General features: G+C 38.2%; 1 protein-coding gene across 1 annotated transcript in view; it reads right to left on the bottom strand.

Annotated features, from left to right (window-relative positions):
* The window catches only part of grin2da (glutamate receptor, ionotropic, N-methyl D-aspartate 2D, a), a gene marked incomplete at both ends in the record, with an annotated part of 358,506 nt that overhangs the window by 187,016 nt on the left and 143,863 nt on the right, over nt 1-27,627 (bottom strand). Inside the window, 4 exons of the mRNA XM_079259282.1 lie at nt 3,944-4,210; nt 13,471-13,608; nt 25,388-25,872; nt 25,979-26,004. Of these exons, the coding sequence (XP_079115408.1) occupies nt 3,944-4,210; nt 13,471-13,608; nt 25,388-25,872; nt 25,979-26,004 (916 nt within the window). The remainder of the gene's footprint in view (nt 1-3,943; nt 4,211-13,470; nt 13,609-25,387; nt 25,873-25,978; nt 26,005-27,627) is intronic.

Here is a 27,627-nt window from a genome sequence, read left to right as displayed (position 1 = left end):
TAACAAACTGTAAATTAATAAAAATTTTTAAGAGTATTCACTCTCTATTTGGCTTGTTATGAAGTTCCTCTGAGAAAATACACTTCAATCCTGTCCCGATCAAGGCCCGCAGAGGAACAACCCAGCTCGCCTGCTGCCTTGCTCAGCAGTCACAACACTACGATACAAATCATCAGCTGAGGCCTGCACTATGCTAATCGGCAAAGGCAGGCTTTGAGGTAAAATAAATGGCCCATGCAGCGCCACAGCCTCCCCAGTGCTCCGGAGATTATGCATAAAAGACACGAAAGATTAATAATTCTGCATTAGCTGTGACAGGTTCGTCATTTGTCTTTTTTTGAGGGAGCCAGACAAATTTTAGGAGGGCAATGGAAGCTAATTTTAGTTCCAGGTACAGACGACAAACCGATTGTTTACACACTCATGAACTCTGTTTTATGAGGGTGAAAAAAAGCCTAAAATGGAGGATGGGAGGGACGTGGGGAGAAAGAGACCGCTAATGTAAAGCTTTGGGAAGGAGCATTTCTTGCCATCTGATTTATCGTCACATCACATCACAGATGAACCGAATTAAATCAATTACTCAAGCATCAAGTTAGGACAAGTGTGTGTACTAGGGAGGGATTTAATGCTCTCGTAGTGCAAGGCTTTTATAAGACACTTGTGCCGTTCAGCATTAAACTTGCATGAACCCCCTGTAAATACATGAGACAACACTCCTTTGGTTTTAGCAAAGAATAAAACCTCATCAGAGGATGATGCTAAGGTTAGCAAGAAATCCAACAGGGAGCAACTAAAACAAGCCCTCAGACAAAGTATGAGCACAACGGAGCAAAAATGAGAAATAAAAATTAAATAAAGAAAACATTAAACAGTAGTTAACAGAATTATAGTGGTCCCTCACCATATTGCATTTTGTTCTAATGTAGGACTGCACATTTAAATACATGTTAATCCTATTTCAAACTTCCATGTCCAGATTTTACTGCAGGAATCCGCCCACCGTGCTTTGTTTCTTGATGGGTCAGTAAACATCAATGCTTTATTTCTGTTAAAAACGACGTTACTGACGTCGGTGGGGGCCAGCACAGAAGTTGTATTGTATTTTATGCGGTGAGTAATTATTAAGAAATTCATGTTGTTAAATATATGTATGTTTTTAAGAGTGTATAAAATGTGTGAGAATGTTGAAAATTTTCATTGCGGTTTGGAAATGGTCTATAAACACTCGTTTGAAGTGTGAAAAATTAATAAGGTCGTTGTAGTGCAGATTTCATTTATCGCGGGGTGTTTTCAAAACTTAACCCATGCAATAAACGAGGAACCACTATACGAAAAACCAGTTATATGTCTGGCTCTCAGCCAAATGAACACAGTAACTAAAAAGTAAATCTTAAAAAACCTCAAAACCTTTTGGGAATTGCTGATTAAACTGAGTCTAAGTCTCCTGGTTTTCATACCAAGTTTTGGAAATGAAGTAGCAAAGTATATTTCCGTCCTTTGGGCTACTTTTATATCTACCTTCACTTATCTTCAATAGACTGTTGTGTGTCAAACACACTGCTGCATGTTGCTGAATAATAACACTCAACATCTCATGCAAACCTCAAAAGCTGGAAGATTCAACAAAACATCTGATTTTGACATTCTGGAAGTAAAACATCGATCTAATATATTATTATGTTATTTGAACCTCTTTCCTTTTCAGCTGATCTTCTCACATACTGACTGAGGTCAAAATAATACTCTGTTCATATACAGAGAAAAAAAATCATTTTACCATGAATCAAGAAAAAACAGTATAAAATATGACAAGTTAGACACACACACACCCAAACTAGGCTTGCAGATGCAAAAAATGAAATACTTGATATTGATATTTCCAAGGACATATCACATTGTGACGCTGAAAAGAGCAAATAGAAACGGATGATGCTGACACAGTGAAGTGGACACTTTACCCAGAGGGCAACATTTCAGTGGAAGGAGGAAAGAGCACATCTTGGAGTCGATCCAAACCCTTGACCTATGCATCACATCCCATGTTGGGTGTCCTGTTGTTCGAGTGGAAGTAAATATTTTTAGGGGGAAGAGGGGGGAGGTTAACAGCATTTCTGCAACCACAGCATCTGTTTAGGGAGTTGCACATATAACTGTCAACTGCTGCTTTCACTCAATGTCACTTTGACCCCTGATTTCCAAGCTAAAAATGAAAGTCAAGGTGATGGAAATATTTGCTTTTATAGTATTTTCCGTCAGAGATGCTGCACTGTCTCTGCATTTAAACTTTTTCTTAAAAAAAATGTAGCTTCATGGTCTCATCTACCAAAAAAAATAAATGAAAAGAGAATATACAAATATATAAAAGCATAAAACAGAATCAAAATGTGTGTATGTTGACATCTAAAGTCCATTCACTCCCTGCTGTTTAACATTTCACATCTCTTTCATTAAATTACATCATGCTCTGGCCCTTTATGCTGTAGTCCTGACGCCCCCTTGTTCGTTCTTTCGTTCATTCCTCTCACAGACTATTTTGGCAAAAGGTCATATACTGTAACAAGTCAAGATGACGTGGGCAAGGAGTGAATATGAATGGAATTAATACAGCGTGAATGAGTTATTTTAATACTTGTGAACAAAGATGAAGGTTGAAAAGGAGGAATTGGGGGGCGAGACCTTCATTTGTGTTCATACACGCGCTTTCTTAAAAAAAAAAAAAAAAACTTTAGACTGAAACAAACAACTTGTACTGTATCTTATAACTGTAAAGTAAAAACCACTGAAAGCACTGCAGATATATTGATCTGAAATAGTTTGTTAACCTGGTAAGAAGTATGAAGAACAAGTAAAATTACATTGCAGGTGTTTCTGTGACAGCACACAGATGGAAAGAAAGACATTTCATTTCTTAAGAGTAGCAAATATAGCTCTTTTGTCAAAGCCTCAAGCATCTCCAGCATACACAGGCTGAGAGTCAGGGGTGTCCAAAGTCAGTCCCCGAGGGCCGCTGTTCTGCAGGTTTTAGATGTTTCCCTGTCCCAACACACCTGTCTCAACTAAAATGTGCTCAACAACCTATGAAGTTCTAGACAAAGACTGGTTAATTTGTGTGTTGGAACAGGGATACATTGAAAACCTGCAGGATTGTGGCTCTCGAGGATCAGAGCTGGACTTCCCTGCTAGGGGAGGAGCTGAAAGATGTTGATCATATTTGGAAATTTTGTCATATGTCGAGTCAAGAAAACATCATTTATAGTAAGGAGAACCTTTAGGTCAGGACTTTTGACTGAAAAAGATGTAGCTAATGTACAACACAGTACAGACTGAATATGTACAAACATCTTTTTCCACGTTTTGAGATAGAAATATGTTCCTTAAAGACACATTAAGTAACCTTCTGACCTTAAAACTGCAGTTGCAGACTAGACCGATGATACAGTGGCATCTATTGTGTATTTCTGGAGCTGCAGCATCCCTAGACTGAGAAACTACACAATACAACTGTTTAATTCGCAATGCGACATGAGATTGCAACAGAGTTTTGCTTCACGCTAGAAAACACACTCTTTTGAAAGTGCAACATTGCTGATTCAGCAAACAAACGCAAGAAGATTAAAAAAGACAAAGGGACAAAACCAGATTCATCATAAGATCTTCTTTTGCTGGTTGGAGAGAGCTAACAGGTCGGGTAGGATGCAAGACGGATGCTGAAATGGCCGTCGATAGGGGGCGCGTGACGGGGTAAACAGCAAAGGTTCTGTAGTATGTCTTTGTACTTTCATAAAAAGTTGTATTCATCTGCTTCTTTGTGGCGGTTTACCAAATATTTTTAAGTTCACTTCATCATATGATGAATCATTTCACCTTTAATTTTAATTTACCTATATGTATGCAGCAGCATGGGAAGAAAGAAATGCAACAAATGCATCCGTCTACTCACCTGGGCTTCGTTGTCTTTGAGCACTCTCTTTGTTCGCGCCCCGCCGGGGTCATCTGTCACATTAAGGACCACCACGCTCTTCCTTTCCCAGCCAATGAAGGAGCCGTCCGTCATACCCTCCACCATAGCCAGGAAGTCCTCATAGCCATGATGGCGGGTGGTTACCACAGAGAAGGCTGTCCAGTCATATTCTTCAAGCACCTCGAAGATGACCTCAAGCTGGAGCATGGTGGAGCAGGTGAACTGGAGGTAGATCGAGCCACTTTCCTTTAAGATAAGCAAAAAGACAAGTTGATGTTAGCACACTGTTAACTCTGCTAACAGGAGATATTTAGATTGTTGGGTGCAACTTGAAAGACTACTCCAGGCAAGGAATTTAATATTCAACTGTTTTTACTTAGTATGCAAAGCAGTTATGGACTGTTAATGCTCTAGCACCAGTGCAGAGAGAAATTATGTCCACAGTGAGCAACTAAGCAACCATAAAAACATTCTCCCCACCTGAACACACCACCCGCTACAAAGTTCCACTTACCAAGAAAAGGTATAATAATAAACCAGCGGCTCCCTTGAACTATGTGAGTATGACTGCCCAACCATAAATAACTAAGCAATAATAAAACAAGCATTCAGGTACCAACTCTACAATACCTTGGTTGCTCTAAAATATGTCGAACTGAATGTCCGAACTTGGCACTGAACGCTGGTACCCTTTCTAAATGGCATTTAAGGACACTGCATCACTGGATGTGTACTGCAAGTGTCACAGTTGCATAAGAGTGAGATTTTTCAACCAATACAGTAGCTGGCTTTGCAGTTTTCTACTTCACTTTGGCTTTTTTCTTTACCTTGTGTCTGACTAACAGTTTTTCTCAGACAGGGACATGTAGAGGAATGACGCAGTCTTCTGTCAAAAATAAAAAGACCTTGGCTTTGGAATAAAGGCCTCCATTGTCAATGAAAGAAACAACGATGGCCTTACTCTCTGCTGCTCACGTCACATTTAATCTGAGTAGATGAGCCCCACGCACGCTGCAAGAGGGATTAATTCTATTGGCTTTTCTGCCACTGTGTTTTTCTTTAGAAAGAGCAAAGTATTAAGTTGGCTAAATCAATATAGGTTGAATATGTCTTTTTCCTATCCACTTTTTGTGTCGTTGTTGGTGTCCAAAGCTTTAATAATTGTTAAACAATTCAGCGGAGGTGCAGGGTATATCTTTAAATTAATCATCAAAGCTTTAAATCTTTTTGCACACGTGGATGATCAAAGGGGAAACTTCAGGGAGTATTGTTCCACCCTCCCATGGGCAAAGGGCTCACCTCAGTGTTCTGCTGCCCTCAAGTAGGTCAAATATCAAGTCGGCATCCTGCTTTCCCCGTAAACCTGTCTGCTGAGAGCAGGGCGTACGGGGAACGTGCTTCGAGTGAGTAGTGGTGCTGTAGCGTGAATCAGAAATCAAATTTCTGTGTCCCTTCGGAAGCTGAAGTAAAACACCATCAGTGCTCTTGAGCACTCGCCAGAGGAAGAGCATGTTTGACGTAACATCCCAAGACGCAGCTGGAGAAGAACTATTGACACAAGGTTGATTGATTCTTGATGCACATCGGAAACGTGCGTGACTTGGCATCCCAAAGGTAATTGATACTGATTAGTTCGCTCACTCACAAGGCATTTCTCAAGTGTGCAGCTACTCTCAAGGATAAATAAATGTTAAATCCTAACTGGTTGACTGAACCTTGCCTTATCTGACTCAACAGTGAAATGACCCATATAAGCTAAACCCAAAAGTTTTCCATTAAGCTGTAATGTATGGCTGCAGTCGCTAAGATGCCAACTGGAAGGTCGTTCAGGCTACATGCCAAAGTGTCTTTCAGCAAGGAACTGAACCCCAAGATGGTTCCTGATGTATCAATCTGAGTTTAAATTTTGGTTTGTTCAAAGCACTTTGTATAAAAGTAATATTGTGTGAATGTGTGTGAGATTGCATCAGTGTGACTCCTCGTATAAAAGTTTTTTGAGTTGCAAACATATGGAAACGTATATTATACGTATAATATATAGTATAATCCATTTACCATGTAAAACAACTTACCAGACAACGTAAACACCTTTCTGTGGTCATATAACTATCAGCTGATTAAATGCATTTTGTTTAAAGGTTTTAATGCATGTTTATTGTTTAAAGTTCTGTTTTGATTTTCCAGAAGTTGGTCTTTGCATGCTGCTTTTAGTTTAGCACTTTTTATGTTTTTTATTATTTGAAAATTTGCTTACTTTTTTTTTTTTTTTTTTTTTACAATTATTTATCTAGCCAAGTACTCCTCATTTGCTTTCCTGACGGGTCCACGTACAATCACAGTTGGCTCGAACATGCAAAAGTTACCATAACTTTGGTCTTAACAGCTGATACGTTTACAAACACACATTTTTTTTAAACACATCTTACATGTTTTGTTTTGTTTTTAAAATTACATAAGCCCAGGGTTTTCTTTGACTCAAAAGATCAAAATACAAACATCTTTAGATTTTATACTTTGACTCATACCTACCATGGGCTAATCAATACTCAACACTCAATACTCAACACTCAACACTGCCAGTGAAAATATTGGATTGGTACTTTGAGATACCACTCTGCAGACAAAAAATGTGATTTGTTTATGCTTCTGACAGTTTTAGGCATAAAAAAGTCTTTATGCAGTCCAGCAACAGTGTATGGCTCCGTTCTGACGTGATCATGTTAACCCATCAGATAATATGATGTTGTTACTCTTACTGATGAGGTTTGTATAATTTTTCTGCTTTATTACAGGTCCTTGTGCAATATACTTTCTATTTTTTATGATATACTTTTACATGTTGTATTTTGGACTTTCCACTTAAAAAAGACCTGTTTTATTTTTGTTTAATTTACTCAGTAAAATTTGTTTTATCATAGAGCACTGGTTTTCTAACGTTTTCTTGAAAGCCCATATTGCAATAATAATACTGCTAAAACTGAACAATAATAATTTCCAAGAAGTGTCAATATCAGTATCAATATCGGTACTGACTAAAAAATGGTACCATAAACAAATGGTATCACATTGATATGAAATACTTGGAATCTCCCATCCTGACTTACATTGTTCCAGAAGGAAAATGACACCCAATAGGACGTGATTGATTTGAAAGATATAACAGATACGACTGATGTAAAAGATATAAAAGATGTGAGTGATGTAACAGATACGACTGGTGTAAAATATGTAACAGACGTAAGTGATATAAAAGATGTGATTAATGTAACAGATATGACTAATGTAACAGATGTAACAGATAAGACCGATGTGACATAACAACTGTAACAGATGTGACTGATGTAATGGATGTAACAGATAAGACAGATGTGACATAACAAATGTAACAGATGTGACTGATGTAACCGATGTAACAGATAGATGTGACTGATGTAACTGATGTAACAGAAGTGACTGATGTAATGGATGTAACGGATGTAATAGATGTAACAGATGTGACTGATGTAACAGATGTAACAGATGTTACGAATGTAACAGATGTGATTAATGTAACAGATGTAACAGATAGATGTGACTGATGAAATGGATGAAACGGATGTGACGGATGTAACCGATGTGACTGATGTAACAGATGTGGCTGATGTAACTGATGTAACAGATGTAACGGATGTAACGGATGTAACAGATGTGACAAATGTTACAGATGTGACAGAGATGTGACTGATGTAACAGATGTAACAGATGTGACAAATGTAACAGATGTAACATAGATGTGACTGATATAATGGATGTAACAGATAGATGTGACTGATGTAACTGATGTAACAGATGTGACTGATGTAATGGATGTAACGGATGTAATAGATGTAACAGATGTGACTGATGTAACAGATAGATGTGACTGATGTAACTGATGTAACAGATGTGACTGATGTAATGGATGTAACGGATGTAATAGATGTAACAGATGTGACTGATGTAACAGATGTAACAGATGTTACGAATGTAACAGATGTGATTAATGTAACAGATGTAACAGATAGATGTGACTGATGAAATGGATGAAACGGATGTGACGGATGTAACCGATGTGACTGATGTAACAGATGTGGCTGATGTAACTGATGTAACAGATGTAACGGATGTAACAGATGTGACAAATGTTACAGATGTGACTGATGTAACGGATGTAACAGATGTGACAAATGTAACAGATGTAACATAGATGTGACTGATATAATGGATGTAACAGATAGATGTGACTGATATAACGGATGTAACAGATGTGACAAATGTAACAGATGTAACAGATAGATGTGACAGATGTAACGGATGTAATGGATGTAGGAGATGTCACAGATGTAACAGATGTGACTGTTGTAACAGATGTAACCGATAGATGTGACTGATGTGACGGATGTAATGGATGTAATAGATGTGACTGATGTAATGGATGTAACGGATGTAACAGATGTGACAGATGTGACAAATGTAACAGATGTAACAGATAGATGTGACTGATGTAACGGATGTAACAGATGTGACTGATAACAGAATAGCCAGATGCTGGCCTCTGATAGAATTATCTAAACTTTGTACTCATTCTCCGCTCATGACTGCATACTATTGAAAATTTAGTCAATGCCTCACACTTGTTGATTTTCCATAAATACTGTGGATGTTAAACTCTGGTTTCTGTGCTGCCCATCATACTTTCTTTTAAAAAATATTTTTATTTATGAAACAAGACTCATCTGATGGCTATTTTCTAGAGATAAAACCTCGAAAAACTTTCAGTGATCGATTGGACTCTTGCCATTTTGATACAAATGTACATGTTAGAAAAGCTATTTCTGTTTTTATCTTTAAAGCTTAATAAATAATACATCAAAATAACAATAAAGATAGAAACTTATACTTATTGTTTGACCAGCACATTGGCCAGCACCTCCTCTGTGACTATGGCTTTTAGAAGATAAACCACCAATTTTAAATGGTGAACGAGTCCATAAATAACATTGTCAAAAGATAAAACACACAATGTTTTGTTAAAATAAAATGTCAAGCACCAATACCTAAACTTATGAGGCACAATCACACACAGTAGGGAAAAATAGAATCAAAAGGGCTTTAATTAGTCAGTGACAGGTGAAAAAGTAGCTCTGCATTTATATGACTTCAAACACAGTCTCACCTCCCTGTATTTTTTTTAATGATGAATATTTTAAGATTCTGTCAGTTCACTGCAGGTTAACTGTGTTGCAGTAATTGATATTGAATCCAAAATTACATTCATGCAGAAAAAAGATAATAATAAGGACAATAATAACATCATACTGTCAGTGATAATCCACTTAAAACAAACTGGACCACTTAGGGAATATCAAACCCTTGCTTTGTTAGCATGAGCTGCTTATCAGTGATGTCCCTGAGCAGAACATTACCCTTTGTCCTGCACAGATTAACTACTTAGATGCTTGACATGAATTAATTAGTCAATATTAAACAAGCGTTATTGCAATAAAGAACAACACACTAATCAATGTGAGAAAATGATTTGTGAATTTTGGCACTGAAATTATGTCTGAGTTGTCAACAAATAGTTCTCGGGTGATAAAAAAACACTCCGACACTATGACAGTGGTGAATCTAGAAACGGTACATGGGGTCACAGCGGAGATGCAAGAAGTCTCGCCAGGGCGGCCTCAGTTGTCCTTAGTGACAATCCATGTAAAATTAAAAAAAAAAAAAAAAAAAAGATCCACAAAGATACTTTAAAACTTTTCACTCTTTTTTTTTAACCCAAGAAAACAAATACTGTATTATACAATTTATTTTAAATACTAATAAAAGTGTATGCCATTGGACAGAAAATAACTACCATTCCTTCCCTGCACGGCTGTGAGACAGATTCCCTTCCACGCCGTGAGCATCTTGGAATCTGGTTTGACAACAAACTTGTTTTTTTGACATTCATGTAAACGTGCTGCTCAGGAAGGTCACATGGCTCATCGATTTCTCTTCAGTAGCACATTGTCTTTCACTGTGCCTAAAACATGCTTCACAAACACGGCATCATCTACTAGACTGCAGGAGCCGCCATGGCTGCCGGCATGCTCTGCTGAACTGGCTTCCACTCCAGTCTCTCAGACAAACTCACTGGTTACAATTCATGTCAGAAACTTTGGGGAAAACTCCATCATACCTGCAGTCGTAGCTTACGTTCTACTAGTTCTATCAATGCCCAAAGTGCACGCCTCATTGGGCGGTTTTTCTTTTCAGGTTTCTGAAACCCAGTTATTCATACCAATCTGCTCTTAGACCTTTTAAAGGGGTCATCGCCTAGAAATCGCAATTTTACAAGATAAAACGTGTGTGTTGGTGTTGGCCGGAAGTGTTAACATCCCCGAAAGCCTTTCTTTTGAAGACTGTTGAGGTTTTCCATCTGCGCACTTTGTTCACAGCGAAACTGTCCACAAGGCTGAAGTCTCGCAAATGTCTTTTTCTTTTTTTAATTGCATAAACCCACCCCTGTTCTAGGCCTAAACACACCCATATTCTACACCTAAATACACCTGCTGGGCCTGCCTCAGTCGCAGTTATCAACAAGCTGTGAGAAGATGTGGAAACAGCGATCCCATGTCCACCGCTTGGTTGTCCGTTGCCAAAACCAACACCAAAATGTTTTGGCTCTCCCTTCATCAGCGGATCAAACTACCAGGGACAGATGGATTATATTAGTTTTTGTTGATAATGAACCTGCATCTGCCCTGCGAAAGACTGGCGAGCTGTCCAGGGTGTACCCTGCCTTTCTCCCAAAGACAGCTGGGATAGGCTCCAGCTTCCCGGCAACCCTTAATCTGACTCAGCAGTTAGGATGATGAATGAAGTTTTTATACAATTATTTGAAAACACTTAGACGGTGCAGACATGAAAAGACCAGGTTATGACTCCTTTAAACCATTGCTCTTGTGTTTAGTCATTAATTTGTTATTACTTGTATATATTGTGCTTGCTTTTAGCCGTTTACTTAATTGTCACTAAATTTGTTTTCTACTTTTGCTCTGCTTTTTTTTTTTTTTTTTTTGTTTTCTGTGTATTTTCTGTGCCTTTTTGCTGCCTCATGGCCAGGTGGTCATTGTTAACAAGAACAGTAAGAAAAAAACAAAACAAAAAAAAATCCTTCAAGAAATGTAACTGAATGAAACAAAATATTTCCCAAAAAGGGAACAAGAGAAACAAACAACAACAACAAAAAAACAATTTTCCTTGTTTAAGTACTTTTTCAGTAATTTGCTGATTCTTGTTCAATACACAGAAAAAGATGATTAAATGTATTCCCATCACAAACTCAGGTTCATATTTACATTAAACTTTTATCTATAATCACTTCCAAGCTTCAGACTGATATCAGCCATTTGTTCTACAAGATTATTATAGTTTGTTATTATTATTATTATTATAAAGTCCCAAATATGATTTTAAGCTTTTTCTTGTGCAGTTGTCCCTACTGTAGATCTTCCCTTTACTTGACTCAGTGATAGTGTGAGAAACGGTGAAATGGTGAGGCTTTAAAGCTCATTTCCACTGCTCAGCAGATGTGAATCTGTCTCACTTAAGTGACAGAGTTTGATTTAAAAACAGAACAAATGAAATCCAGTTTTTCTCCTCTTCGTCTCTGATTATGTCAGAGCAGCAGTTATCTGAACACGTACAATCTGTGAGATATTACAGATTGTTTACTCAGCTTCTTCTTCTCTGAGTGCGTGTGGAACACAGCGCTTGTTGCTGATGCTGTGTTGCAGCACCCCCGAGGAATCTGTCAAGTCTGAAATGGAAATGTGCATTTATGTGACGAGCTATGAGCCTAACAGCCTTATGTGGTGAAACAAATCTTGGAATTGTCTTTCCATGTTTTCATTATTGTCTTATTTACATAACGATCTCCGTCTCCGTCTCTGCAGACTGCTGGCTTAAAACTCTCTCTGTGCCTTTATAAATCCTGCTGGAAGCAGTAGTTGCTTGTTGTGAAGGCATTAAACACTGAATGATGAGCAGTATTTAAAAATGTCAGCGTAAACAGCATTTATAAATAATGTTTTGAGCTAGATCTTTCAATGCTGGTGATTTAAAAACAGCCCACATAAATGTAGCTGCAAATCCTGTGTATGAATTTAGATGTTACTAATGATGAACAGGCAGTTTTAAAGATTTCAAATCAAACTTCTAAAGTTTTTTTTTTTTTTTTTTAAATGCAAAGATCAACACAAAATGCTTTACATTATGAGAACTCTTTATTTAAAAAGCTTTATTTTGACACACACTAACGCAGCACATTCATCTTAGCCCAATTAACATGATCACTTCATTACTGTCTCCTAACTGACCTTGAATACAAAAAAAACAAAAAAGAAAGAAAATAGAATAAAAAAATCCGGCTTGATGCTACCAGATAGTCAAGATGATGAGAAGGAAAGGAGTTACAAATCATGCACGTCTTGACAAAAGTAGAAACTGTAGAAAATTCCAGTAATAAAGAAATCCTAGTCTGCAGACTCGTAGCGCCCAGCGCGGTTTGTTCACCAAAAGTACATAAAGACGTGACTATTTACTGTTGGTGAAGGAGATGAAAACAACAAAGTCATGAATGCTGCAGATGATTTTAAGACGACAGACTCCTCTGCCATATTTCTGATCAACCTGATCCAGTTTTTTCACCAAGTTCCACATTTACAATCACATAAAAAAGCTTTTTGATCTTTTCTTTATAACTGATGTAAAATCTCAAGCAAACCTCGAACAATAAAAAGGCTAAAAAAACAAAAGATATTTGTAAACAAACAATTTAATTCTGTAATTCACATTTACTCTTTTTTTCCACTTTGTTTTATTTTTTAATTTATTCTTTCCTTTAATGTCTTAATTTCCTTTACATACAATTTTTTTTGTTGTTTTTTTCCAAGATTGTTGTAAATGCTGTGAAAGAATTGACGTTTTAAGATAAAAATAAAATAATATAAATAAAGGCTGTAGACACCCTCCTCTGAACTAAGGTTTAATGGTCATTTGCCTGTTTTTTCTTTTTTTTTTCTTTATCTGGATGGTCACCATGACCCACCCCAGCTTTGGTCCATCTTAAAGCTGGTGCAGCTCCAGTTTTTCTGGCCAAGAGCGAAATCTTGGATGGTTTAATCTAGTCGAAACTGGTTTTAAGATGCTTTGGTGGAATAAGGATAAAAATATGAACTTAAATTTCCTCAGAGTGGAAGGATGGACCTGATTTCGATCAGATAAATCTGAAAATAATAAGTTTTCCTTCATGAGGTTGTGTATGTGCATGCAGAACATTCCTGCTCCTGACTTTTTATTTTTAGGATAAATTAACTTCATTTCTTCTCCTCTCCCACCCGTACAGCCTCCGTTTCATCTCACCTCAGACAGCCTTTGCTTTTGTTCAGACGAAATGAACGCGGTTGATGATGCAATGAGAAGCAATCCATTTTTACCTGTGGCTCCCGACCCAGGCTGGCTCCTCCCCCGACGGCGACCACGGGAACCCCCGTTTGAGCAGAGACAAACTCAAGCATGGGGGCCAGAGGGGCACGATTCGGCGGTGGCGGTCTCTCTTCCTCAAACACCAAACCCTGCAGAAACAAAGGTTGCACAATTATACAACCACATCAGACACAGAAAGGCGTCGTCAAGACGCTGTTATAAGTTACTTTTCATTCATTAAAGCTTCAGATTCTTTCATTTAATAAAAAAGCATGAACGAATGTGCAGAAAGTATTGGGAAATTTACATGTTTCTGCCACTAATTAGCTCACATCAGGGTAAATACTGCCTTTTGTTCTGGAAAACCTCTAAAGCAATGGAGCAACTGGATCCAATAAAAGTTTGAGAACAAAATAATGAAGTAATGAAAGGAAGTTTTAGAAGATGAAAGTTGCCTGCACTGCTCAGAGATTAACAGTCAGAGATACGATCAGAGTTAAGCTGCAGCAGACTGATAACCTGCCGGGACGACGGCGCATGTTGCACCTGGGCAGCTTCAGTCACCACACGGACATAACAGATAAGTTCTTAACGTAAGGGTCACCTCGGCTACTAGACATACATTTATAACAATGCATATAAGCCAGACAACTACTGCAAAACAAGTCAGTGTTCTATTTTTGACACGCCAACATTTTAATGAGCTCAGGATAAACACATGAAGTTCCAGCGTCTGCCATTACTTTATGTAATATGAGACGCAGTAATGGAGATTTGAGGCTGGCTTGATGACCCAACACTTGTTTTCTTGTAATGTTTCAGGGGAGCAAATTGAAGTTAAGTGCAGCTGACAGCTCAATTCTCACAGGGAAGCATTTGATATGCAAATAGGTTACAGACAGAACCTGGAAATCAGATGGTAAGTGTTACTTAAAAGAGCCAATATAATACTTGATCGAAGATATATGACATGACACTGCCTGAAAACCAGGAGAGGACGCAGACTACACACACACACACACACACACACACACACACACACATATTCCAGATATTCTCAGACAAGTAAATGAATTCTCCGTATGGCACGCAACCTTTACATGATTGCGAGCATCCCTGAAGACGCAAAGTCAAATCTGTTTGGTACGATTCGTACGATGAATAAATGGGTAAACACACAAACTAATAGGAAACCCTTTCAGAGATAATCCAAACAGTTTCACATATAATACACTCACACTGTTGTCTGAGCTATAAGTGATGTTCATGCACAAGTTATGCTGTATTGTACTCATGCATACACCAGGGTTCTGCATGTAGTAGTCGATGTAATATTGCTCTATATCTAAAGTAAAAATTATGCTGCATCAAAGGCAGCTGAAGTTTTTCTGATAACATTGAAATGTATGAGAAAACAAATATGATATTGAACATGAACCATATTTACTCAGCATATAAATCTGTTTGATTAGGAGCTTGAACAACGTATGCAAGACAAGACAAGCTATGTGGAAAGGGAAGAGTACTGTATATGTAAAAAAAACATAGCAATGTGTAGGAGTAGAACAATGTTTTAAAAAGTGTGATTTAAGGAATCACGGCATTTGTGACGGACAGAAAAGCTTGATGAAGCTCTGAAAATAAATACTCCACCCACACTGAGCTGAATCTGAACTAATGGAGTATTTAACTCAGCAAAGACATTTCAGCTTTGTTACCTCTGCCAAGGAGGTTGTGTTTTTACCGGCATTTATCTGTTTGTTTGTCTGTTTGTGTTCAAGATAAAACTAAAAAGTTATTGGCAGATTTTCCAGGCGATGTTGGAAATGTGAAAAGGAAGAACTGATGTAGTTTTGGTGGTGATCCGGATCACCATTTGGATCCAGAATCTTTTTAAAGGATCTTTAACATTGTGAGATGGGACCATTTTAAACATTTGTCATGAAACTCCAATGAAAATTTCTATCATGGTGGAAAATAAAAAAATATTTGGTATTATTTTGTCTTTATAAATCCTAATCCCGTCAAGGGCACTAGAAAATACAAAACAATATGAAAATTGCAAAAAGATGCTTGAGGAGACCACTAATGTGTCAAATATAAAAAAAATAAAATCCTCAAATTTGCTGCAGCAGTGTGTTCAGTCGACAATAATACTACAATAATATAATGATACTGTAAAAAGATTTATTTAGAGATAAAATAAAAAAAATAAAAAAAAGTTGTGGTTCTTTGGCGAAATTTTCAGGAGTTGTGAAATGTGAAAAGGAAGAACTGTTGTAGTGTTGGCGGTGATCCGGATCACCGTTTGGATCCAGAAATCTTTTTAACATTGTGAGATGGGATCATATTCAACATTTGTGCACGTAACTCCAACAGAATGGTTGGAGCACATAGAAAAAAATACAGGACAAGCTTCCAACAGGTTGTCAAATATATCAAGACTGACCCCGGTAAAGGAAACATATGATCCAGAATATGAAAAAATAGGTTGCCTGTTGCGTTTTCATCACTGGAAGATAAATAATTACAATACGAGGAGGTTTGTCCTCTCCGAGTGCTTTTCTTGTTTGAACAGCAGCAGATCAGATTTTTCTTTCATTAACTTCTGTCTCTTTCATTCAGTCATTGTTATTGTCGAAGTAAATGGTAACAACAACTGCATTACAGTTGTGTTGACTGAAGCAGTGACATATTCAGGACATCACAGGGAGACTGACTGTTGAACAGGTTGATTTGTGAACAAGCTAAGCTGCTAGCTGCTAGCTGCAAAGCTGCTAGCTGCTAACAGCAGCGGCTTTGGAATCAGGAAAACATGTGTAGCCACAGAGAAAAACCTCAATCTGGGCCTCTGACCAGTACAGACATTAGACCTCCAAACCACCTTAAATGCAAGTGAAGCAGAATGTTCTAGAGGACTTGTAATGTCACAGTATCAGAGTAGAGCGGTGGTACATGAGACCTTGCAGATGACTTCCTCCACCTGGACGGACCTTCAGATGCTGCAATGCAGCTTGTTGTAGATTTACAATGTTGAACATAAAATGAAATGTGGTGAGTATTTTATATTTCAGAATGTCTTGTTTCAGGAACTCACAGATACTACAATAATATTGTATATTCTTATGGCAGTTAAGATAAGCTGATGATTAATGGAGTAAACATACCATAATGTGAAAATAAATTGCTGCAAAGAAATACGTTGGATTGAAAAGACACTTTTTGAAAAATTTTTATGTTAAGTATGAAATAACTGCAATACTTGGATGACATTGGTTTGTTCTCCTGGTCCTAAAAGTGGATATGTGGCAATAAAGAAATGATGCACTAACTTGCTTTTTTAAATATAAAATATTTCTATTAATTTCATAAATAAAAGGTAAATTATCAAAGGGATTTTTAAATGTATAAATGTCCTCTTGAAAAAGCAAATTTGTCCAGTACAACACAGCAACTGGACCATCATTCTGCTTGCTTTAGTGTTGAACAGGACCAGTTAAAATAAATAAATGAATACATAAAATAAATTAAAAATTTAAAAATTAAATAAATAATAATAAAAAAGCATTCATTGATGAAACCACTTCTCTAGTAATGTCAGGAAGAATTTAGCCTGTTGTCCTTGTTCTGTTCCCTTTCTTATGTATTTGTCATTGGCCACCCTCAGCTGTGCACTCACGCCCAGCAGGTTGCCAACACATCTTATAATCTACATGAACTTCTTATGATTCTTATGACCTACCACTTGTCCAATAAACGTGGCTGGAGCTTATTCGCAGGTGAGAAAAGAAATATAAATAAAATGAATTTAAAAAAAAATAAAATAAAATAAAAAAAAAAAAAAAAAAAAAAAAAATATATATATATATATATATATATATATATATATATATATATATATATATATATATATATATATAATTGGCATTATTTTGTCTTTTTAAATCCTAATCCCATCAAGGGGACTGGAAAATACAAAAAATATGAAAATTGTTAAAAGATGCTTGGGGTGACCACTAACGTGTCAAATATTTTTTTAAAAATATCCACAAATTAATCGCAGCAGTCTTTTCAGTAGACAATGATGCTACAATAATATAATGATATTGTAAAAATACTTCAAAGTAATCTGCAACCATATTATTATATCTGTCATGCTTTTTTATGTCATGCTTAGTTGTCATTTTTACACAGTCACAGGACTTTTGAGAGGAACCTACAAGCTTTGGGCACAACAGCTTATTACTGTTATAAAAAGGAAAAAGACGTCACTCTTCCGTACCGGCACATCAGTGGAACCATAAATCAGTGAGTTGGATGTGCTGATGACTTTCACAGCAGGCAAACTGGGAGGACAGCAGCATTGTGTCCAATAACCACAAATGAATTTAATTACAGTCGTCCTCAAATGTCTTCGTCCCCTTTCATTAAAGAAAAGGCTTAATTTACAACAGTCACTCAAAACTGGAGACTGAAAAATGGAATAATAACTAGAAATGTGCTAAATTATAATTTAGTGATACAAGACACTGTTTTGTCATTTAATTGAGTTAAAGAATAAAAAAAAAACAAAAAAAAAAAACAAATTAGTCCTGGATAAATTAGAGCACTTTTCTGTTGAACAGTGGGACAAAATACCTGTCAACAGGTGCAGAAGTCTGACTGAGAGGAACAGAAAACACCTGACTGTAGAGGAAACATTAAAGGATTGTTCAACTAAAAAGTACTTTATGAGTGATGTAACATATTATTTTATCATATTTGCTTGCTTTTTAAAAATATTTCGATTGAACCAGAATTAGAAAATCATGTCATAATTTTCATAAAATTTCTAATTTATCAATACTTTTGTCGGTTTCAGCTTATTTCACAGGCACCTGTTTTCATCCTCCTTTAATGGGAGGGTATGAATACATATGAGGACGACTGCATATGTGTCTAACAAAGATTTTTTTACCCAGAACTTAACTACAGCTTGACAGGATGAGCTGTCGGCCAGAGGAGAGCTCGTCTGGTCCGCCTCCTCCTCATGTTACCCATTTAATCACAAAGGAAGATGAAAATACAGGCACCATTTTCTGTGCTAGTTCCGTTGCTAGTCAACGGGGTACTGGAGCACTACGGGTAATTCTCGTACACTAGATAGGCCGTCTCAACACTTCGTAGCCTGCGCATTCTTCACACTTGGAAGTGTGGAGATCCTAAATTGGGACACAGCTACAGTGTCTACAATAAAAGGATCAAGCGTTTGTGAAATGAGCTAAATAGTTACTTTCTACTTTAGTAACTTCTTTACTCGGGGCGGTAGATAAAAAAAAAATCAATCCATATAAAAATCTGGATTTTTCTGTTTCACAAATTTTTAATGGATTTTATTCCTCAAAAGTTGTTTTTTTCTTTTCCAATTTTAAATATTTATATGGCCCCACGATGGACTGGAGAGCTGTCCAGGGTGTACCCTGCCTTTCGCCCAAACACCGCTGGGATAGGCTCCAGCTTCCCCGCGACACTTCATCCGACTAAGCGGTTAGTATAATGAATGTTTATGTTTACAGGCCAGATGAAGAAGTTCCCGCTATTTTCCAGTAGAAGGCCAAATGTTTCTCTAGCTGTCTTGTAAGAAGACAATGTACCCGTTTTGCGAAACAGAAGATTGAGAATGACGGAATGAATGAACTGACAGCTTGCAAGAATGCACAGAGATAAATCCTTCAGCATCACATGTAAGTCAAAAGTTTGGACACATTTTAGATATTTTGGAGGGAAAAGCAGAACTAGAAATGCCGAAAGCGGTTTTGTAAACTCCGTAATGCACATGTCGCGTAACACTACAAACATTACTGCCCACCTAGCAAGATATCATCCTGAGGTCAATGCAGAGCTAATGGCCAAACGTACTGCAGCAGCAAGACACTCAAATTAGCACTTTTATATGCAGTTCAAGCTGCTGAAACCAGAGTATAAGTTCATCCAGCTGGTTCAGATATAATCCTGCTGTATGAATGTGAAAAACTGACTTTTTTGGGGGGGTTGGAAATCTAGCTTGTGATATAGTCTGTAAAGTTGGTAAACATGTAACTTTTTCACAGCATTTAATGAGCAAATTAAGAATTGCGAATGCTTTGGAATCGTAATTTAAATCAAACCGGCACCCAAAAAAATTGTTAAAAATCAAATCAAAAGAATAGCTTGTCGTCCCATCCCTACACCTTCATGGAGAATGAAGGTAAACTGGAAATTTATTTGCCCTCGACTACATCTATGCCAAGAGTATGAAGAGCAACTGCAAAGTCACAATAATAGTGGAGCTGGCATGAATCATCGACAAGAGGAGGTTAAAAAGAAAAAAAGAAGGACCACTTTAGTTACAATTCAGTATTCTTTTTTGCAGGAACTTGGACTTTGTAAATCAGTGAAGACATACGTCTTTAGTTATTCCAGTTAATACGTTTATTGTAAATTCAACATTTTAGAACAGAATTGAGGACAGTAGACAGCACAGATGCTGGGCGCAACACAAGCTAGCACCACCTTGCTTAGAGGTCTACTTGGTTTTGGTAAAAAAAAAAAAAAAAAAGTACCATGTGCATCACTGAATGGAAATTCAACATTATCTCTGTTGCTGACAGACATTTGTCAAGCAGTAGCAACTTTAATGCAATTGATGTTTGGGGACCCGACTGATCGATCATGCAGGAAAAAACCCACTGAATAGTTGAGAGGAGAGGCTAACTGGAGGAAGGATGTTGCAACCGTTGCAATGGCCAGGATGTCGCCCAGCTTTGATGCTCCCAGTTGTTCTACCACAAAGACAAAGAAAAGGACATACAAAACATTGTAAAATGACCATTTCCAGTAAGTGTAGCATCAAATTAAAGCAGCACATCAGCAACAAAAACAACATAAAACAGGCCATATCTTTAATAATTCCATATCTTGCAATATTCACCTTCGACATTACGAAGCATTTAAAGTCCAATAGGATCCAGAAAACCACTTGTCCCTCTTGAATCTATTAAAAGAGGACCAGAAAAAACAAAATACAGAGATTTGAACAGGGTTGGTAGCAACATGTGGACATCCTGTACATGTAGGAGGATGGGAAGGACTCTTCACCTCAATCAGAGTAAAAATCGGAATTTTCCACAGAATAGCACTGAAGATGAAGACCTACTGTTTCACGTTTTTCTTATTACTTCAACCAGTTTATGGAGTTAAAGTATTAGATTGGCTGGTTTTTAACTTTAAAGTAAAAAACTCCACATAGTGAAATATCCACGTAATATAGAAAAAGTTGAGCAGTGTGAATTTGGACATCTAGACATCTAAACATGGGCGGCTGTAGCTCAAGAGGAAGAGCAGTTGTCTTTCAACTGGTAAGTTGGGGGATCGATGAAATGCCGAAGTGTAGGGCAAGACACTGAACCCCAAACTGCCTCCTGATGTGCCTATCGGGGTATGAGTGTGTTGAATGAGTGTGTGTGTGAATGGGTGATGAATGTGACAAGCGCTTTGAGTGGTTTGCATGACTAGAAAAGCGCTATAGAAGTACAAGTCCACATACATTCTGACACCTTAAAACAGAAAGAGAAAATGGCACCAAGAAAAAAATGTAGTTTCTGCTAAAAGCGTTGAAGTAAAAAGTAATGTTAGGAGGAACACGAGGTGTTGGTTCTGGTGAATGGAAAAACAAAGAAATTAAACTGATTGACTCACCTTTTCCTCGACTTCGAAGCCCAGTCACCAAACCACTGTTGGTTCTGATCTCGCTGTCGCATCACTTGGTTGACGATGAGCTCCCGAGGAAATGCTGCTGATAATCCCGGACACACTTGACCCGATATAACTTCAAATTTCCTGCTCAATTTCCTCATTTCAAGATGTTCCCATAGATGGCTGCCAACTTTCTTCCAAATTTCAGACACCGGAACAGCTGGATTGCTAAACTCGAGGGCGCTACCTGGCCATCTTTTTCACATTTTAACAAGACGAGCGTGCCGGGTCTGACATCGTGCCTCTTCTTGCTTCAAAGATACAAAGTGCTAATTGTGAATATTTAAACTCACTTTCTTTTCAATTAAACTCCTACATGTACAGAGGATTGATGTCATTCTGTTGTAAATACAAGGTAATTCAGCAAATTGTATATTATTTGAATGCACATGAACTTTGTTTTTCTCAATTAATTTTGTCTCAGATAAAGTTTTACAAATTCGTAGCTATCCGTTATATTGTCAATTTACATTCAGAATTAGTCAAATGTTTGAACACATGTAGACACTGGATTTATTAGGAAAGTCAACTGCCCAATGCTGCATGATGTGTATAATAAAATGTATAACAATGTGTATAACAATGTGTATAATTTGCTGTATAATTTGCTGACTTTGCTCAGAGAAAAGCATGTTATGGATGAGACTAATAACAGTATGTTTATAGATGTAACAGGTTACGTGTTTTGTTTGTTTTTATTTAGTCTATATTGAGCAATTTATTATTTTTTATAACTGTTTTTTTTGTTTACTTATTTATGTGTTTATTCTTCCATGTATATTTATTTTGTTCTTGTTTTTTGTGGGCTGTTTTCATTTTTTGGCTCCCGTGTCTTTCCTCATGGGGATCCTCCACATCTGGAGATCTGCCTACTCAGTCTGCAGGTTCGTTGCCATGGAGATCGTCCCACTAGGGGTGGCTGGTGGGGTCCTGCACTGCAGCCCTGGCTCTGGACACTCGTCTGCCTGGATCTGGGTGGTTCTCAGTATGTGTGCGCTATGTGAGTGAGATGATTTGTGAGTGTGTGTGTGTGTGTGTGTGTGTGTTGGGGATATTAAAGTTTTATACAAAATCATTATTTGTTTTATACAAATTCATTTGTTTTTATGATTTAAAACTCTGAGCTGCTTTTGTATGAAAAGTGCTTTATAAATAAAGTTTTATTTGGTGTGTTAAATGTTAAAGACTATAGAAATCTATGTATGACAGTATGATTGTGCTAAAAGTGTTCTACAGGAAATAGTGCATACATCTGTGAGTATATTGCTTGGGAGAGAGCGCCGTTCTACATGTGAAAGTACGATTTTATGGGAAACTAAGTTTAAATAATATCCCATGTGGCCTCTCATATGAACTGCACAATGAGCATGAATAATTAAAATGACAGTCACTCTAAAACACAATCACACTGTGGCACTTTTTTTACACAATCTAACAGAGAAAATGCATTTCTAGGCAGAAAACGTTGCCGCGGCAGTAATGTGACAGTAAGCGGAGACTTGCCAGATGTGAATATATGAAAAATATTTTTACTTATACTAAGAAGTCAGGCAGACAGAAGAGGTTCCCTCAGTTGAGTCACAGGAGTTGCAAGCCCACCGCCTGCTGGGCCATTTGCATTTTCTAAGTTATCTGTCATTGGGGTTTGCAGAATCAAGGTCAAAATGGTGGGGAGACGGCTTGGGGGTGGGGGGCTGTGTTTCATGGTGATCTTTCTACAGGAGGGGGGGGAGGAAAGTCTTTATATTAAACTATAGTGACGATAAGTAAAGGAAGAAATCCCAGCAGTTATGTCTACCTCTGAGACAAGTCTGATGTCTGAGTCTGAAATATCCTGAACAGTTTGAGATCCAGGCCGGTTTTGTTTGTTTGTGTTTGTGCCGTTACGGGTCTCGTGGCTTCGCTCTGCTGTGAAACAGTTATAATTGAAACTGTGTTCCAAATACCTACTAGGCAGTTAGAGTCCTTTATTTTTTTGGTAATGCTTCTTCTTTGTGTTGACCTCCGCTGGTTGTTGCTTCTCTATTTAAGCTAACAGACAAAGGATGCTCGGAACAAACATCTGCAAATTGCATTGAACCTGAAAGATGAGGATGAGCGTCGCGGCCTACCCTCTGGCATATGACACGGCTTAAATCTCCAGTTTCCTTGCGCCATGCCTGGCCCCTTACAACACTTGCAGTGACCCAAATCAACGCCAGCTTCAAACATTTGGGGCACATTTGACCCTTAACTTATGCTTCTCTTATGATTTCTGGATAACAAATGGCCCCCATTCCTTTTGCTTGTGCCACAGCTGATCAGGACGTGTAAAAAAGAGAAAGTTTAGGCTGAAATGTGTCAAAACAATCAGCCTTTTGCCTTTGCATGAATGCCAAAGGGCAGAACAGCTTTTGCTTTTTCCTTTTTCGGACAACTCCATGCAAGTCCGTCTCTATACCCAGTCTGACTGAACCTCGATAATCCTTTATTCTTTGTGGCATGAGAGCTATTCAGACAGATATAAACAAAAGCTTCTATAAATCTGGCCTACGGCATCACCTGCCTCATACAATTAAGCCCTGACATCCATCTTCAGGCAGTTTTACAGCTATTCACACCTTGATTCATATGACTTCATCATGATGGCTGTGTGTTTCAATAAAACATATGTAACCTTAATGACTGTTGAGGTAATAAATGGTCCAACCAGAGCTTAAATGTCGGGGTTTCTGTACTAGTTAAGGTTGAGCAAGCTCTCTCTGTCAGAGGTCTAACCTTTTTTAATGAAAGTTCTCAAGAAAATATACCCAACTGCTTGCTTCCTATGGCATGAATGTTAAAAAAGCTTTGCAAATGTAGTTGCAATTCTCCTTTTATTCTTCATTTAGGACCACATGTTTCTCTTCTGCACACACCAGCTAGAAGGCTTTAACACCTGTAATCCCATCATTAACGGCATGTAACTATGCTTGGAATGCAAATTTCAATTGGTCTTTGTATATTTCCATTTCCTATGTTAATAAATCAGCTCTGCTAAATTGAATGGCAAACTGCACAGAGTAGATCTAATCAGAAAGTAATAGTGCCCAAACAAGTGTTTGGTGCATGTCACGAAGATTTCACAATTTAAGGTGGTAAAAATCCTTCAGTGTTGTTACTGTGTCAGACATCCAGCCTGATCAGAAAGACAGAAAAACAAAGTTGCACAACATCTACATGTTGCTGCTTGTGGTGCTTTAATTTTCTTGCAGAAGATACGCATTAGAGTTGGAAAGTAAGGAAGAAGACGATGGCGGTCATCCCACAGGCCACGAAACGGAGCTTCGCAACGCCATTTTAAACAGAGATTTAATAAGCAAAAAGAAAATCTTTTGCACTAAACAAGGAGCCGTTCCTGCTTTGTTGTTTTTCCAGGTCTTATGGAAATTCTTTTTTTTTTTTTTTTGTTTGTTTGTTTGTTTGCTCTCAACCAATCAAAGGAATGCAATATGTCAAGCTCCACCCTTTTTTGGTGGGACTGCTTAAATTACGACCTCTGTGGAATAATTATAAAGGAGGACTGGTTGGGTGGAATATGAGAGTGACTTTTCTCAGTTGTCACATGTTCAAATAAAAAAAAAAAACGAAATAGGTCCCGCCCCCGCCTGTTGGTGAAAATAATGCTTTTGAAGCAAGACAAGGTTCAGAAATTGTTGCGTTTCAGTGACTTTTCTTTGCAAAATAAAAGCAATATTTTGCATCACGGGGACACGTAGATGCTAAATAAGTGTTTCCATTACACTTCTGCGAAATCTTTTTTACATAGAAACGCCTGAAAACCCACCTCATGAGAGCATAAAATTTTTTAGAGATAATTATGACTTTTTTTTCACATGTAGGTGTTTCCATGAGCATTTTTATTGCATTATTTATTTTTTTGCACAATTCTAGGTGTGCTGCAAACGCAGCTATTGTTACAGAGGTAGCGGGGATGTGGAGGTCAGCTTACAATAACTACTGATTAAAAGGATGTTGGTTTTATATAGATGGGATTCATGTGAAGCTGGAAACAGTTGCTTCTAGAAGCATCACAAAGCATCTCTGGAAGCAACTTTCAGAATGTGATTTTATTTCTGGTTTATTCAAAACGCTCAAGGAAAATGTGCCGTCCCTGCAGTGTGTGTTTGCGCCTACCTGCAGTGGTGTAGTTGCCAGCAGCTCACACAGCTGCAGCAGCAAGGTGCCAGGACTGCTCTCATTCACAGCCAGGTAGATGACGTTAGCTTGACCCGACGGCGTCATCACCGTTTCCCCCACAAGCGCCGCCAGCGACAGGTATGACGAGGAGGAGGATAAAGAGGCCATGGCGGCCACTCCTGCCAGTGAAGCTGTGTCCGTTACTCCCCTTCCTCCTCCTCCCGGACCATTTCCCAGACCGGACCCAGGACCCGGCTCACCGACACCCGCGCCTCCCACCACCGCCGTCTCCGGGAGCAGGGAGGAGCCAGAGTGGACTACGGCTATGTTGACGCCACCCGAGTCCCTCTCTCTCTCCCGGGGCCGGAGCAGCAGGGGGGGCGAGGGGCGTGCGGGCCCCGTGCAGGCCAGGACAGCCAATAGCAGTGAGAGGGTGGGCCTTGGGGCCACCATGGGGTAAAGGGAGGGCCAGTGGAGGTTGCCTGATGGGGTTTGGCAGGTCAGGTCAGGCAGGGTTTAAGGACTTTAGGGAAGTGGGGGACGCCTTTGGGGAGGAGGGACGGAGGTGGGGGTAGGTCTGCAGCTTACAGTGCTTCACCTGATGAGAACAGACCCTGAGGAGGAAACAAAAGGAGAATGATTGAAGAAAAAGTCACAGTTCTGATGCCATACATCGCCTCTAAATAGCATAATAGTCATTTCCACGGACTGTAAACATTCAAGGATCATCCTGAGTGGAACAGCTGATTACATGAGGCGCTTATTATCCACTAAACAATGCACAGTAATGACACACCTACACCTACACATCCAGGTTGCTCCTGCGCAGGATCCCTGCCATCTGCAAACTGCTTTTTTTTCTTCATATCATTTACATTCAGTTCAACTAAATCCGTTGCTGTTCTGATGAACAGCAAAACAATTAAAAGCTAATGGAAGAGGATTTGTCAGAGTGATTACGTTTCCATCAAAGTAGGTGTTGTCTAAAAGGAGATTAAGATCTCGTGGATTAGTCTTTCAAATACATTGAGGATACAAAGACGGATCAGAAGACGAGCTTCGTAGCATTTTATACCTTCGGAGCAGAATTATACTCATCCTCATCCAACACTAAATACTTCAGAAAATAAATATTTTAATTTATTTAAGCAGTTTTTAAAGATATACAATTCAGATTAGATTAGTTTAGCAGATTATACTGGACTGAAACTAAAAACTGTTAAGATCTGTCTCTAAACTAAATACATATCAATAAAAGTGGAAAAATGTACAGAAAACAGGTCAGATCTCTTATTCTCTGAGGAAGTTCACATCTTTTTTTTTTTTTTTTTCCTCTGACAAAACCTTTTCACCTTTTCACAGACTGAGGTCTCAGCGTGCCTGAAGGTGGAAGGACCCAAAGGAGAAAAAAATGCAGGAGCAGGACGACAGAGAATAAGGAGAATCAGGAGAAAACCTACAATGAAAGCATCAAGGATGAACAGAGCTGAGGAAGAGAAGGAAGAAAGAATTTGATAATGGAGTTTTGATTCAGCTTCAGTGGAAGGACAGAGGCAGTGTGTTTGTACGGATGAGTGAAATAAAGGCACAAAATGAGCCCTGCATAATGTATGAAGGTAGAAAGGAAGGGCAGGAGAGGAGGTTAGGAAGGTATGTGCTATGTGCAGTGGAGATAAAAATATAAAAAAACACGTAATAAAAGAAGCAGCATTGCATCTAAACATAAACAGTGAGACCACAACAAAGCTGGATTTATTCTACAGAATATAATCATTCCTTCCTATGAGAATCAATTTGTGCACAATTTGTCATCGTGGCCAAAGTCCAAACATTCATACGAAGCTAAAATTCCTGGAGAAAATAAAATCAAGACTGTCCAACAACAAAGCCCCTGCAGCTGCTTCGAGATTCTGGATTTAACAGAAGGATCCTACTGGGAATGTTGGATTCTCATCTGCATGGTTTCCACTATTAACTGCTGCAGTATCCAGCAAGTCACATTATTCTGCAGCTAAAGCTAGAAATATTAATTATGCAGGTTTAAAGCTCGGCATTTTACTTGTTTCTGTAAAATCTGCATTACAACACAGAAGTCAGTGAGAGTTTGACTGCACTGCTACTTGTTACTGTGGTTAAGGAGCATTACAATATGCCAGGACTGATAGTAATCATGATCATCAAAGTATAAAAACACATGTTGTATTAATAACATTAATCACAAGAATGCAATGTGATTT

This window comes from Telmatherina bonti (assembly GCF_933228915.1).
Source record: "Telmatherina bonti genome assembly, chromosome: 19".
NCBI lineage: Eukaryota > Metazoa > Chordata > Actinopteri > Atheriniformes > Telmatherinidae > Telmatherina > Telmatherina bonti.
This window is presented reverse-complemented; position numbering and strand designations above follow the sequence as displayed.